Source organism: Sus scrofa, chromosome 6 (assembly GCF_054392235.1).
Source record: "Sus scrofa isolate SSC_HxYL_T2T_F1_AM1 chromosome 6, Sscrofa_HxYL_maternal_Yorkshire_Landrace_v2.0, whole genome shotgun sequence".
NCBI lineage: Eukaryota > Metazoa > Chordata > Mammalia > Artiodactyla > Suidae > Sus > Sus scrofa.
Window position 1 is genome coordinate 103,823,917 of NC_139388.1, and position 15,916 is coordinate 103,839,832.

The 15,916-nt window shown below is 49.3% G+C and overlaps 1 protein-coding gene across 20 annotated transcripts in view; it reads right to left on the minus strand.

Annotated features, from left to right (window-relative positions):
- Positions 1–1,105: 1,105 nt before the first annotated feature.
- PTPRM (protein tyrosine phosphatase receptor type M) overlaps positions 1,106–15,916 on the minus strand; it is a 749,885-nt gene continuing 735,074 nt past the window's right edge. For all 20 annotated transcript variants that reach the window (XM_084964179.1, XM_084964175.1, XM_084964177.1 and 17 more), the window contains 2 exons: positions 10,329–10,464; positions 1,106–1,858 (listed from right to left, as the gene is read on the minus strand). In XM_084964179.1, the coding sequence (XP_084820305.1) occupies positions 1,805–1,858; positions 10,329–10,464 (190 nt within the window). In that variant the 3' untranslated portion in view covers positions 1,106–1,804. The remainder of the gene's footprint in view (positions 1,859–10,328; positions 10,465–15,916) is intronic.

The following is a 15,916-nucleotide window of genomic DNA, read 5'->3' on the forward strand; positions in this document are numbered from 1 at the left end:
GAGGGCAGTTCCTAATCTTTTAGGAGCTCATCCAAAAATGGGGTGTGGATGGTGAGAGCCACTTGGTCCAGACTCACTCGGCTGTGCCAGCTCTTCCTGAGCATGTGGATTTCTCCCCACTGAGGGCTGGGGGTTGTATACTTAGAGAGCAGCAGAGAGTGCAGGCCTCAAATGTAGGCATCCCCCTCAGGCCCCTTGGTGGGCAGCCTCTGATCTTGCCATCCTTTGTCACAAAGATCCCCGGAGCAGGCAGGAAGCCCCCCACCTTCCAGAGCCCTAGAGGCACCTGGCACCCACCAAGTGGGGTGACTTAGACCAGTTATTTAGTCTCTCCTAGTGGAGTCTCTCCGGCTGTCCAATGGCCCCATAACTTTGCCCGATCACACCATCAAGGGAGGCTCTGCTGCCTTGGGAAAGCACCCTGCCCACTTTCTGGCACAGAAAGGTGTTCACTAAAGGTCTGTCCTCAGCATCCATCCACTGGTCATCATTTCACACAGCCCGGAGCTCAGTTTAAGCTCAGTAAACGTCTGCGGTCCGGTTTCTTCCTTCAGGGGCCCAGCAGAGGCCTCAGGCTGCAGTCTTTCTCTTCTGCGGGACATGTCTTCTCCAGCTTGGTGTCCTCTCAAATGCACCCTGATCCTGGCACCTTGTAAAGAGTGTCCTCTCAGCGAGTCCCAGATTAAACTTGACGTGACCCCCAGTCTGCTGAGGTGAGATAGAGCAAGGCTGAAGCTGTTCCTAGTCAGAAAGTCACCATTCTGGCATCTGGTCTGGCACTCCCTGCCTGGCCTGCCCACCAGGTCAGAGGTCACCTACTGATGGCCTCAGGGGCTCATGCACCAGGGCAGACTCCCAGGATGGGCCTTGGTTCTCACTGCTAAAACTTCTGTCTCCAAAATCCCAACTCTACCATTTTAAGGCCAACAGACCTGGGTACCACCTCTCTGCCAAAGGCCTGGTGTGACCAGCACCGCCCCCATGGGGGCCAGGACACTAGGAAGACACCAGACGGGTCACGGGTCTTGATTTATTGAGAATTTACACAAGGGAGCATCATACAGTAAATAATTTCCAGGGCTTCATAAAAATGATTGTCACTCACTGTGCTTCACAAAAATTCTTTTAATGAATAAATAATTTGATGAAATCAAAACTATTTACAATATACACAAATGGAAAAGCTTCACATCTGTGAATCTGATCATTGATCTCTGTCTTTTTTGGAACCGAACTCCTCCCCAAGCTTTTCCCTTGGAAACAATACAAATCTGATAGAAACAACAACTCATACAACATAGCTTTGTTCATTATACTTTATCTGTTAGTCTTGGAAAGCTACATAAGCTGATATTGTGCAACATGTTAAAATACAAATATTAACTAAAATAATATATTATCATAATGCCAGGTAGCATTCTCCACAGAACAAAAATGTACACTCAGCTGTAACAATACCAAAGGTTCACGGGCCACAAAATAATACCCCAGAGGTACAAATTCCTTCATAAGAATATAATTGTGCTCTTTAATTTACCAGCTGTCCACACTGCTCTGAGGAGCCGGTGCCTAGGAGGACGGTACTGGGTGACTGTAGGCTGTTGGGTGGGTTTCCGTCAGGCAGCAGTACTGGGAATCGGGCAGTGCAAGCAGTTTTAGAAACACTTTCTGGGGCTCTTCAGAAGAGCCGATTATGCAAAGCAAAAGAAGCGTATTGAGAAGTCTTTATCCCATCGGCACAGATACCCATGGCACGTTCTGGCTTTGCAGGCTGAAAGGCTTGTCTGCGGGGCTCTGTATACCATCAGCCAGAATTCAAGTACTCCAGGGCTACCTCATAGCAGAACTTGTACTGGTCCTGGAACACAGAAGGGACATGCGTCAGTGCAGCGACATTATGCCAGATTGGGGTTTTATTTGGAAGACATCAAACTGAGAAGGGTGTGAATCAGAAAGTCATGGTTCTGAACCACACACACGGTTGCTGTTTGTAGATGTGTTCCTGCCAGGCCCTGCAGGAGGGGTGTTTTGGCATCTATGTGCATTAGAATTCCTGGGATGTTCTAGACACTGGAACACACATCTATGTTTGTCCACGCATGTGTGTCTGCCTGTACATCAGCATCTTGAGTACAAATTGTGGGAAAGCCAAGGGGTGGAAGGAAAGATAAGCAGGGTTGGAGGAGACGCTTTCCTGATTTTCTTGATAAATAAACGTAGTTTCACTCCTAGCCCAGCTTTACCTCTGGTTTTCAATCAGCAGGATTTCTTCTTCTTCTTCTTCTTCTTTTTTTTTTTTTTTTGCTTTTTAGGGCTGCACCCGTGGCATATGGAGGTTCCCAGGCTAGGGGTCCAATAGGAGCTATAGCTGCCAGCCCACACCACAGCCACAGCAGCGCAGGATCTGAGCCGCATCTGCGACCTACACCACAGCTCAAGGCAATGCTGGATCCTTAACCCACTGAGTGAGGCCAGGGATTGAACCCACAACCTCATGGTTACTAGTTGGATTTGTTTCCGCTGCACCACGATGGGAACTCCAGGATTTCTTCTACTTTATAAGTGTTTATAAGCACTTCTTAAGCACCAAGCACCTTGACCTGGTCCCTGAAGTCCATGGTCCAAAGAGGAGACTGAGACACGGACTCAATGACACCCACGAGGGGTCGCCAGTGTGGGTGCCGTGGAGAGGGAAGCAAAGCTTCTTAGGGAAGATGTGCAGGGGGTGGCGGGTAAAAGGAGGGAAGGAGGAGGCACACATGAGCTGGGGGAGGGAGGGCTACATGCCCTGGTCTGCTCAGGACAGCCCCGGTGTATGCCTGTGGTCTTAGCATCATGGTTAACTGCATCTTTTTACTCTCTAAGTGGTGCTCCAGTTTGAGTGATCAAGTCCATGGTCATCCTAACAGGCATTCCAGGTGAGGGTGACAGGATCGAGACCACAGGAGGGGAACGTCTGATACCCTCTGGGAGCCACATACCAGTTCTCAGTGGAGCAGTGAACTCACTTCTTCTGAGCATGGCTTTCTCAGATCATGGACCGCGGCCTGAGCAAGCCGCATGCAAGGTGCTGGCCCACCGGGGTCTCAGGTGGGAGGGGCAGGCCTTCCGCACCTGTGTTTATACAGTGAGTTGACAGACGCTCGCCAGGGTGTGGCCCCTGAGCCAAGCAGAGGGACACAGGAGTGGAGGATGCCTCCACCTGCCACGTGGCCGCAGCCCTGTCACTCAGCCACTCGCAGGCTCTCCTGCCCTCGGTCAGGGAGAAGCTTTCACAGTGTGATGTCAGCACCTCTGCCTCACACCCAACACGACAGCCCCACCAAGGAAATGGATCTCTGACTCTGGGGTTTACCAAATTAATTAAAAAGAAATTTCCTTTTTTGGGCCTAATTAGTCATTGCAGTTTTCTTTCCTTGCCTACATTTTGTTCCCTGAATGCCTGACTAGGCCACCCTGTTTATTTGCCAAGAAAACAGCCATGGTCCATCCTTCCATGGATGATGCACCTGTCCTGAGCAAAGGGGCCCAGTTCACAGCTCGGGGGGGTGGGGGTGTGTGTACCTTTTTTTTTTTATGGGCTGCACCCACGGCATATGGAAGTTCCAAGGCTAGGGGCTGAATCGGAGTTGCAACTGCCAGCCTATGCCACAGCAACACTGCATCCAAGCCACATCTGTGACCTACACCGTAGCTCACGGCAATACTGGAACTTTAACCCACTGAGGTTAAGGGGAACTCCCCCTTGTGGTTGGTTGCATTTGTACACGATGACAAAACATGAGTTTAGCAGCATCTGATCCAACCCAATAAACATTTAAGGCGAGAGACTGAGAATTTCAAGGTTCCCAGAAACGAAGACAGAGAGTAAACAGATCAGTCAATGCACTGAAGGTGCCATGCAATTAAACAATGATGACAGAAACTGCTAACAGGACAGCCAAAACACAAGTGCCAGACAGCATCAAGTCCTGGGGAGGATGTGAAGAACCTGGAACCCCCCCCCCCCCCACCGCCCGCCGCCACTGCTGGTGGGAGGGTAAGATGGCACAGCCCTGTGGACGATGACCAAGGGGTCCCTCCAAAGGGTTACCCTCTGGCTGGGTGATTCCACCCCGAGGCACACACCCTGGAGGACTGAAAATATGGGACACTGAAACTTTCTGATTCAATCCCAGGACTTATTATTTCAGGGTCTGATATTTCTATTTTCAGAATATTGAAAAGAAGTCATTTGAGTTTCAAAATTCGGATGTTGTCAGATCACCAGGCTGACACTGGCTCTGCAACATTCCAATCACTTCTCCAGTCTTGTAAATCACACAATTGGTTTTTTTTTCAACAGAAACCGAAGAGATCCAATTCCTTACTGCAGAAACATGACGTTGCACAAACCTAACAGCACTTAGTGTAGCTGCTGACTATGAGCCATCCTCTTAACACGGTAAAGTGCACTTAGAGGGCCACGTGGGTCAGGACACAGGCAAGGAAATGAGGAAGGGGTTCTGGGTTCACCCTAAGCGGTGGGAGTGACTGAAGGTGCTCTGTTGCAGGCATGGCTCCGGTTTTCAAAATGAACTCCCTCTCTGATCCCTCCCAAGCACACTGCCAGCCCCTATGGATTCTGTGATGACTGGTTTCTGAGTCAGGAAAATAAAGGGAACAAGAAGAAAGGCTATGAATTGCTGCATCTCCTCCCCCAAGCACCCCGAGAAATGCCTGAAATCTTCCCTCACTGGAAACTGATTACACTTGATCACCAGGTACAGAGCTGTGATCTGTGGTTTCATCTCTGGGCTTCCTTGCTCTTGAACAGTGTAATTAAGCTGCACGAGCCATCTCTGTGCTTCAGGGGAACGGTTATGCCTGGGTCCCAGGCTCTCCTGATTTGGGTGACATTAGCTGGTGACATGAGCATCTTTGTGCTGGACCCGTAACCAGGGCAACAGGATCCTCTTCTCCAAGACCACGGACCCCACCTTCACTCCAGAACCACAAAGAGGGAGAAAGTGGAGTCTGCAAGGCACCCAAAGTGAGGTCACCCTTTCAAAGTCCCTGCTCTCTAAGGGAGGTCATACGAGGCCAGAGTGCCCACGGGCAGCTGCGGGTGGCTCCCCTGAAGGGCTGGAGGGGGCTTTGTCAGCACCAGCAGCCTGTGTCTGTGGAACGGGGTCCTCCAGTCAGCCTGTCACTTCAAACACCCATGTCGCGTGCCTGAGAAGATTCAAAGAGAAGAGCCTGCCTGGCTCACCTGGGGCAAAGCTTCTCTCCGGATGCACCTGTCTTTGAAACTAACACGAGCCTCAGTTTCAGATGGATCCTGCTGACAAGTCCTCCAGGCTGAAAAAGCCATCTGATTGGCATGCCTGCCAGGCAGGGGAAGTGGACCCCTGGGGCCAGGAATCCTAGGTGGCACCGTCTGGTTCACTGTTCCCAGTGGGTCCCACTGGGTGAGCAACCACATGTCCAGGAGACCTCTGGGAGGCAGCTTCGTGTCTGACAATGGATGGATGCGTCATTACCCTCGTCCACAGCTCTGAAGGGTCTGTGCACTTTCCTGCAGGACCCAGCTCAGTCCCTGAAGCCAGTTCCCCATGCAGACCTGTCAGCCCATAGCTGCTACATTCCTGGGTCCTGGGAGCAGCTCAGGGTGACATGGGTCCAGGGACAGGGAAGAAATGTCCCCTCACCCAGCAAATGCTTACTGGGCCCTCCCCGAGCCAGGAGCTCTGCTGGGCCAGGGGTGGCGGCCCTGCTTCAGGGACATCAGAGTCGGGGAGTCGGGGGTTGGGTGTCAACAGAGATTCCTTACATGAGGGCAGGGACTGCAGGACTATGGGTGGCAGGGCCAAGTCTGGGGGAAGCTAGCAGATACTACAAGGGTCCCAGGGCCACATGGCTACTGGGGGCACAGTTTAGGGACCTGAGTAAGCCTCTCTGACTCCCCACCTGAGGTCAACGCCCTCTGCTCCCACAGCCCACCACCCACACAGCCTCAGCCACACTGATGCACATCCACACACATACCTGCACGCATAGCCACACAACCACCCCTACACATATACCTACGCACACACACACACCTACACACAAAGCCTTATACACACAGCCACACATGCATATCTACAGACACACCTGTATACACACACACACATACCTACACACACAGCCACACCTATGTAAATACGTCTACACACACGGCCACTGATAAACACACAACCTAAACATGCATACATACACATACACACCCCCACCCCCACATACACACCCACACACACCTACACCCACACACCCCAGCCTGTCAGTGTCATATGAGTTCTCAGGTAGAGCTTAGGGACAGTTTATGCTCGTGAGCAGAGTCACTGTGTTACCCACACAGGGGTGGGGTGGGGGGACCTGCAGGGCCAGGCATGGCGCTTTGTAGACGTGCCTTGGCCAGCATGTTATTTCAATGCAGGGAAGAGGCAGGGCCCAGCCCAGTGGATGGCTCTCTCTGCTGGGAGGGGAGGTACTGGCAGAGTCTGGGTGGGAACCTGGGACGGGGGTGGGGGGGTTGGCGAGGAAGTGGGAAGGTGGGTTCGGCCACCCTGCAGCCTGCATGCAGGACAGCGGAGCCCAGTTCATCCAGAACTGCTGTTCTTGCCTGGCAGGACACCACTCGGGCTCTGTCCGCCCCTGTCTCCTGGAGTGAGGCCTGGGCATCTGTATTTGAGTTTGTGAGGTGCAGGTGTGATTAATGTACAGACGAGCCAAGAGCCTTTCTGGACCAGCTCTAAGTTTCCTAACCTCAGGTGTGCACTGGGATCACTTGTGAAGCCAGACCCAGATCTGCTGGGTCAGGGTCTCTGGTGGGGGAGGGGGGTCCTGGGGCCAGAATCTTTTAAAGCTCCCATAAAACAAAAGTCAATTTCCTAGAGACGGAGATTAGAATTGTGCTTGCTGGGGGAGGGGCGAGTGGGTGGGGCCTGCATAGAGGCTACGGGTTCTCAGTTAGAAGGGCGGCAAGTTCTTCAGATCTAACATCCAGCACAGGGATGAGAGTGATGGCTGGAACTGCACATCTGATCGCTGCGGAGGGTAGAGCATAGGCATTTTGACTGCACACACAGAGGCAGCTAAGGTTAACTCTGTGAGGATGCGGATGTGCTAATGATCTTGACCTTGGTAACTGCTCGACACTGTGTGCGTTTATCACATCAGCACGTTGGCCAAAGCTCCCACCACCTCCCGGGAGACAGTATGGTTCTCTAGGAAAGACCTGCCCCCTAAAAGCTGCTCCTCAGTTAAAATGGGGCCCTGGACACTGCAAAAGCCAAGGGTGGAGGCAAAGGTGAGAGAGGCCTCTGTTGGAGCAGCTGGTTTTCCAGCAATTGGAATAGATTTAAAAGGGCTCAGAGCAGGCAACTCTGTCTGCCTCTGACCAGGCCAGCAGCACAAATCTCAGGCTGTACCATCTGGCCTGACCCCCCGACCCAGGGACCCAGTCCTTTGATGGGGGCGGGAGGCTGGTTGAAGAGATGGATAATGGAAAAGCTGGGTGGAAAGAGGGGTCAGGAAAAAAAATTCCAGTCTCCCCTGCTGCTTAAAACATCTAGTCTTGTGTTAAAGTGATTTTTCTTTCTGGCCATCAACTAGCTTTTCCCTGAAGCCTTGCCCCCAAACCTAAAAACTGGAAGAAATAAATCTGGAGGGACCTCCGGCTCTCCCTTGAGCATGCCACCCTTCAAAACAGATGGGTGGATTTTCTAACTCAGAAGCAATTTGGAAAAATAATCAGAGATGGAGAGAGGTACACTGTCCCTCGGGGACATTCACGCCACCCTGGTAGGGAGGGCGTGGCAGTAAATTTTGGTGTTTGGTCAGAAGGGGCCATAAACTGAGATCCAGCGGGGCCTGGCCAGGGCTCTCCGTGCCCACCAGCCCGCCTCCAGCAGCCACTATAAGGGTGCACTCCAGGGGCCTTCTGGTTCATGTTTCTTTCTGCCAAAAGGCAGCTGGGAGGTAACCTTTCAGCTGCTGGTACCACACTTTGTGCTCAGGAGAAACTCAGGTCTTAGATGGCCTTTTATGCTCAATAAAATTGTACCAGGTTTTATCACCCTGATCTGAATTAATCGATTCTTTCAGCCAATATACACGTGCATCAGTACCAAACTAAACAGACATTGTACTTATAGGCAAGAACAAACAAGCAAATGACAAGGGCCCTGATTCAACTCAAGAAGCTTCAAACCCACTGAAAAGAGCACTGTGACATTTTCCCTCTGGTCACCAGATATTATCTACCATCCTGCCAGCAGTCATTGTGACAAATTTATCAGATTTTTTTCCCCAGGAAATTGCAGAACTCCCTTGCATTTCTCAGCCACTGAGCTTATCCTAAAACTGGCACTGACCCTGAAGGTTTGGGGCATCCAAGGATCCTATTTCTCCGTCATGATCACACACAATTACAGAAACTCCCAGGTTATTATAGAAAAGTGGGCTGGGGTCAGAAGCTTCTTTCATGAAGAATCACCCCAGCCTTGTGCTCTGCACCATGGTTTTGGGAAAAGCCACGTTGTTTCTGCCCATAAAAAACTGGTGAGTCGCAGAAGCTGCAGCCAGAGCCATTTAAGGAAAGGCCTGGAGGGTCTAAGGAGCTGCTGAACTCAGGCTGCAGTGAGAGGGAAAGGACATATTTTAAATCAAGGTTGGCTTTGCTCAAGTACCCACTCAAGTCTGGAAGCTACACACCTGAACCTGAAACTGGGAGCAAAAACTGCAGGACATCATAGGCAGAATATTTTAATCTATGCATTTGTTTCCATCCTCTGACAACTGGATTCTTTGTCCTAAACTCAGGCCGATTCTAACTGCCTGACTCTGCTTTTCTCAACTGCCTCCCAGGCAGGAAGATGGAGAATTCCATGGTGGGGGGGACCCCTTAAAATTCAGGGTGGGTCTGGGGAGGGAGACAGTTCTGAATGGTGAGATGTGGGTCCCCACACATGAAACCTGGAGCATGGGAAAGGCACCAGGAGCAGTGGGGGCACATATGAAGCACCGGGTGTGTACATGCTGCTGCTGCCGCTGTCACCTCCTCCCTGCCTCAGGTGGGCCGCGGGCCACACCTTGCCCTGTGGACACCTCTGCTACCCAGGACCGTCTTTCTCACCTGGGCAGTTTCCGGAACAGGTTCACACACGCAGGATCACCCCAACAAACCAGTATCAGCTCCAGTGTACACACCCCAGGCTCGGGCAAGCTGAGTGACGTGCCCAAGGTGACCTCAACTGCCATCTGTCTGAGGTCACTTGACGGGGCAGAGCTGAGATACACTGTGGGTCTGCAAGGCATCCCCAGGGCAGGGCGGGAGCAGCAGTGTGTGTGGGGACGGTACCATTCTTCTTCCACAGAAGCCAACAGGTGCTTCTGGGCATGAGAACAGTGCATCCAGCATGTGAGGCGTGTCAGCCAGGAAGCAGGTGGCCCTGGAGAGTGGCTTATGGGGACCGTGTCTGCCTCGTTAGCTTTCGCCTGAATCTCGACTCCCTCTTTAGTCCCTTTATTATATTTTAAATTTTAACTCCACTGCTGCAGTGCTGTGGACCCAGGATGCAGCCTTGCTGAGCTCCTCAGCATCCTGGTCCCTTCCCCGCCCTGACCCCAGCCATCCTCCCCACCTGGGGATTAGTCCTGCTGTTTCCTCCAGATCCTTCCTCCGCTAACAGAGAAGCACAAAAAAACCTAATCGAAAAGCTACCTCCTTTAAGCTAGTCTCCTATTCTCGAGTCACAGTGGTTGGCATTTCAACAGCTCCGCACAAAAAAGAGATTTCATGAAATACTCTAATAATTCCACACCATCCTTTGTTTCCCCACCTCTTTAATCCTCTCCTCAGACGGGGCCGCCGTAATTACATGCAATAGTCTGCATGTCAAGCCCAGACTCCCAGCTCTGATAAATATGAGGTGATTAAGCTATTTATAAAATACATAATTTGAAAATCTGGCATCTCATGTGCTCTGATTATTTCTTCTCCACGAAGGCCAAGCGCTTAGCCATGTGGAAGGCGCAGCTGAGAAGGGAAATTAACAAGGATGTTCGCTGGTGAGTTTTCCTCCGTGTCCTCCCCTCACCCCCCCCTCCCCCGTCACCGGTGTTGAGATGCGTCCTCTTGTGAAAAAGCAAAGGTCGGGGGCGGGGGGATGAGACAGAAAACCCCACACTATGGAAGCCACTGCACTGCTTCACCATGAACGCGTCTCTCCCGGCGTGGGCCTGAGCGAGGGGCTCATGCTGACTGGGTGTGGCTTCCTGAGCTGGACGGATGGGGGGGGACCTACCAGCAGATCCACCATGTTGGGCTTGTTGTTTCTCAGTGTCTTCACGGCGTGGAAGACGTCCACGGTCCTCTGGTGTCGCAGCATCTCACAGACGATGCTGATGGCACAGAAGGTCCCACTGCGGCCTCCCCCATTCCTGTGGGAAGAGGAAGAGGAAGCAGGTGAGAGCTGGGTCTGCTCTCACACCAAATGGCTCACATGACCCAGGTCGATGCCTAAAGCCTTGGACGCTTGCGGCTTGGAGGCCTCCCGGCTGGGGCTCCCCGCCTGGACCAGACACTCTTCTGGGTGGAAAGGGGCCTGTGGTTCATCTGGCCAGAGGTGATGGAAGACGGGCTCATTCTCCTCTCGCAGCCTCGCCACAGCCTCGCCTCAGCCCGGAGGATGTAATCTGAGCCACCACCTTATCAGTTTTAATGGAAAGGGGCTGTGGAGGAAAATTTTCAATTAACAAACACCTCATCCAGCACCTTCAGGGAAATTGTGATGGGTGTGGGTTATGCTCAAAGATGGATTTGGCCTTAACCAATCCATTAGGATTTCATCATTTATCTCTAAAACATAAGGATTCTTTTTATTTTATTTATTTTTTTGGCCACAGCCATGGCATGTGGAAGTTCCCGGGCTAGGGATCGAACCAGCATGATGCTGGATCCTTCACCCAAGGAGCCACCAGGAAACTCCACAAGGGCACTTTTTAAATAAAACTTTTAATTTTGAATTAGTTTTAGAGGTACAGAGTCACTGCAAAAATGGCAGAGAGAGTTCCTTGCATACCTACCTTCCCCTGACGTGAATGTCTTACATTACGATAGCAGACAGTCAAAACCAGGAAGTTAACCTTAGTACCATGCTGTTAACTAAACTGCAGACCTCAGTGAAATGTCACGTAGTGAAAAGTGTCCTTTTCCTGGACCAGGATTCAGTCTAGGACCCACCCTGCGTGCAGGCATCACAGCTCCTTTGTTTCCTCCATGTGACGGGTCCTCTGTCTTCCTCTGTCTTGACTTTGATGCTTTCAGAGAGGACCGGCCAGTGCTTTTGTCAAAAGCAAAATACAGAATGTAGATGTGGAGGGGCCTCTGTGCACAGCCTGAATCCTCACAAAACACCGACGGCAGAAAGTCTCCTCATCTGTGTTCGAGGGATGTTTTCTCATCACTGGAAATGAGGTTATGAACTTTGGGGAGAGAAGCGCGGAAGGTCTGTGGGCTCCCTGGAGGGGCGTAGGGTGCTGAACTGTCTTCCTGATGGTGACGTCAACCTCGGTCACGTACTGAGACGTCGGGCACTGGGCAGATTTTTTTTTTTTTCCACTGTGTAGTTTTGTTTCTCTTTGGAGTCAATAAACATCTTGGGAAAGATACTTTGGGATTATGCAAGTATCTTGTTTCTCCTCAAAGTTTCACCTGATGATTTTAACCTCGATGGGTGGATCTTGTCTGCACCAGTCACTGTGACATCTGCCTTTCCTCTCTCCTTCAACATTCTAAAGTGAGAGCTCTTAGTCATCATTGAAAAAGTGCTTGTTTTTATTTTACTGTTTATGTCAGAATAGATTTATACATATGAATTTCATTTCTATGAGCTAAATAGTATCCGTATTTATTTTGCTGCTGAAATTCTTCCAGTTTTGGCCACTAGGGGGTCCATCAGGCCGGTTCTTCCGTTTCTTTTCACACATTTCCTTCCTTTCTGAAAACATCCCTGGATGTTCCAGGCTCATCCTGTATTTTCTTCCCTGCACCAGCTCTGGAATCAACCTCTTTTCCAAGGAGCTAACGGATTCTCTTTAAAAAAACAGACACAAGGAATTCCTGTTGTGGTACAGCGGAAACAAATCTGACTAGTATCCATAAAGAAGCAGGTTCGATGCTTGGCCTCGCCCAGTGGGTCAGGGATTTGGTGTTGCTGTGAGCTGTGGTGTAGGTCGCAGATAAGGCTTGGATCTCGCACTGCTGTGGCTGTGGTGTTGGCCTGCAGCCATAGCTCCGATTTGACCCCTAGCCTGGGAATGTCCAAGTGCCACAGGTGCGGCCGTAAAGCAGCCGTAAAAAAGAAAAAGAAAAAAAAGGACACGGTATCATTGTTATCATATCCAAAAGAAACACTACAGTTTAACAGAATCAAATTTCTAGTCACTGTCCAAATTTCCTAAATTGCTTTAGACATTGTCTCACACTTGAATTTTTAATTTTTTTTTTATTTTCCCACTGTACAGCAAGGGGATCAAGTTATCCTTACCTGTATACATGACAATTACATTTTTCCCCCCACCCTTTGTTCTATTGCGACATGAGTATCTAGACAAAGTTCTCAATGCTACTCAGCAGGATCTCCTTGTAAATCTATTCTAAGTTGGGTCTGATAAGCCCAAGCTCCCGATCCCTTCCACTCCATCCCTCTCCCATCAGGCAGCCACAAGTCTGTTTTCCAAGTCCATGATTTTCTTTTCTGAGGAGATGTTCATTTGTGCTGGATATTAGATTCCAGTTATAAGTGATATCATATGGTATTTGTCTTTGTCTTTCTGGCTCATTTCACTCAGGATGAGATTCTCTAGTTCCATCCATGTTGCTGCAAATGGCATTATGTCATTCTTTTTATGGAATATGAGTAGTATTCCATTGTGTATATATACCACTTCTTCCGAATCCAGTCATCTGTTGATGGACATTTGGGTTGTTTCCATGTCCTGGCTATTGTGAATAGTGCTGCACTGAACATGCGGGTGCATGTGTCTCTTTTAAGTAGAGTTTTGTCCTGATAGATGCCCAAGAGTGGGATTGTGGGGTCATCTTACACTTGAATTTTTTAAATCCTCATCCAAGCAAAGTCCACACATTGCACTTGGTTGACAGATCTTGCAAGTTCATTTTCATCTATAGGTTCCTCTTTGCTCTTTTTCTCTCTTGGCAATATATCTGTTGAGGAAATGGGGTCATTCTCCCTGCACAGCATGCCACAGTCTGGGCTGTTCTCATTCATCGTGTCTCTGAGAAGCATTTCACACACCAGTACCTACACTTCTGGTGAATTGGGAGTTAGCTTCAGAGCTTCATAAGAATTCAGGCTTTTTTTTTTTTTTTGGACAAGGACACCTTATAAATGAACTTTTAGGAGTTCCCATCATGACGCAGTGGTTAATGAATCTGACTACGAACCATGAGGTTGTGGGTTCGATCCCTGGCCTTGCTCAGTGGGTTAAGGACCTGGTGTTGCCATAAGCTGTGGTGTAGGTTGCAGACGTGGCTCGGATCCCACGTTGTTGTGGCTGTGGCGTAGGCTGGTGGCTACAGCTCTGACTGACCCCTAGGCTGGGAACCTCCATATGCCTCGGGAGCAGTCCTAGAAAAGACAAAAAGACAAAAAAAAAAAAAAAAAAAAAGAACTCTCATTAGGAAGCAGGCACAAGATATCAAGTGTTCCTTGTTTTGTGATTCTAAGATTGCTCACTGTGTTCCAATGCCAGCTTGTTCAGTCCATGATTAGGCTCCAAAGCCATTTTTAAAATAAGGTACAACATACCTACAGTTAAGTCCACAAATGGTTAAGTATATATACCTTAGTTAACTTTCACAAACGCACGCACCTCATAACCACCATCCAGGTCAAGACACAGACCATGATCAGCGCCCTGGACTCCTTTTTCATCAACACTGTCAATCCCCTAAGATAATCTCTGTTCTCATGTCTAGCGGCAAAAATGTCATCTGTATGTTTTTGAATTTTCTTCACATGGAATCAAACAGCATATCCCCTTTTGAGTCTGGCTTATTTCACTTAATATTATTGGTATGAGAATCATCCATGTCGTATCATTTACTCTCCTAAGTGGCTAAGAATAATTCTGATTGAGGGGATAAGCCACTCCATAATTTCTTTTTACCTAGGAGCCGACGACTATTTGGGTTGCTTGCAGTCTTCTAGGTCATGAGGCCACCTGTTATAAGCATGTCTTGTCTTGTATACCCGACTCGTTCCTATAGTCGGACCCAGGATCAGAAGAGCTCAGGGGATACATTCATATTTAGCTTTCAGGGATGTTGCTAAACAGCTCCCAGAAGGTTGTACATACTTACTTTCCACCAGCAATGTTTGGGAGTCCAGCTACTCCACTGCTGCCCTACACTTAGAATCTTTCATTTGTTAATTGTTTAAATTCCAGCCATTTTGGTGAGCATGCAGTAGCAGCTGATGTTAACGTATTAATGTATACTTCCTTGAAAACGAATGATGACTTTTCTATGTTTTGGGGCTATTTGGATATTCCTTTTTAAAAAATGAAGTTCTCGGAGTTCCCAATTGTGGCTCAGTGGTTAAAAAACCCCGCTAGTATCCATGAGGATGTTGGTTCGATCCCTGGCCTTGTTCAGCGGGTTAAGATCTGGCGTTGCCGTGAGCTGAGGCGGAGGTCACAGACATGGCTTGGATCCCGTGTGGCTACGGTGTAGGCTGGCGGCTACAGCTCCAAATGGACCCCATATGACACAGGTGCAGCCCTAGAAAAAGAAAAAAAAGTTCTTGTCAAGTGTTTTGCCCAAGTAGTTGGGCTGTCTGTCCTTTTCTATCGACTTGAAGTAGTTCTCAAGCTTTCTGTCTATGAATCTGTTGTCAGAGGTATGGATCACAAAACTCTTTGCTCAATCTTGTGTTTTCACTTCCGCTGGTGTCTTTTGATGAATGGATGTGCTTAACTTAAAAAAAAAAAAAAACCTCTACTGAAGGATGGTTGAGTTACAATGTTGTGTTAATTTCTGCTGTACAGCAAAGTGATTCAGCTACACATATACGTTTTTAATATTCTTTTCCATGATGGTTTATCACAGGATAGTGAATATAGTGCCTTGTGCTATACCGTAGGACCTTGTTGTCAGAAGCACTTAACTTTAATGAAATCCAATTTACTAAAGTTTTCCTTTACGGCTAGTATTCTGTGTCCTGGGTAACACGTCTTTGGTTCCTCCATGGGCATGAAGATTTTTCTCTAGAAGCTTCGTTGTTTTCCTTTCCACAAATTGGTCTACCATCCACCTGGAGATGACTTCTGTACGTAGCATGAGAAGCGAGACCAGGTGTGTGGGCAGCCCTTTCCACCACTGCTCCGTCGCAGGCGCATTGCTGAAGGTCCTTGCTGTGATGCAGGTGAGCCTGAGGTGTGGCTTTTTCCTGGATTTTCTCTTCTGCTCCCTTGGTCTGTTTTCTCTCTTTGCACTGACAGCACACTTTCTCCCCATCAACTTTGCACCTAATGCTTTCAGCAGCTGCCGACCACTGCTGTCTGCATCCATTACTTCATCAAGGGGTGAAAAATGGTTTTATCTCAATGGTTCCATTTCATCAGGTCTTACTAGCTGGAAGCCATGTATAAAGAAAAAGAATTCCCTATTTGCTTACTGTGAGCAGTAATGCGACTAAGGTGCCATCCAATTCAGAGTCCCCCGGAGGGCATCTGGGGCAGGGAGGCTCTGCCCATGACCAGCAGGTGGCGCCACGGCCTGCTGAATATGAGTTCTCAGCACAGAGATGGACAGCAGGTTGCCCTTGAGGGTCAACGCTTCCTCTCCTGGCCTGCACTGGAGGATACC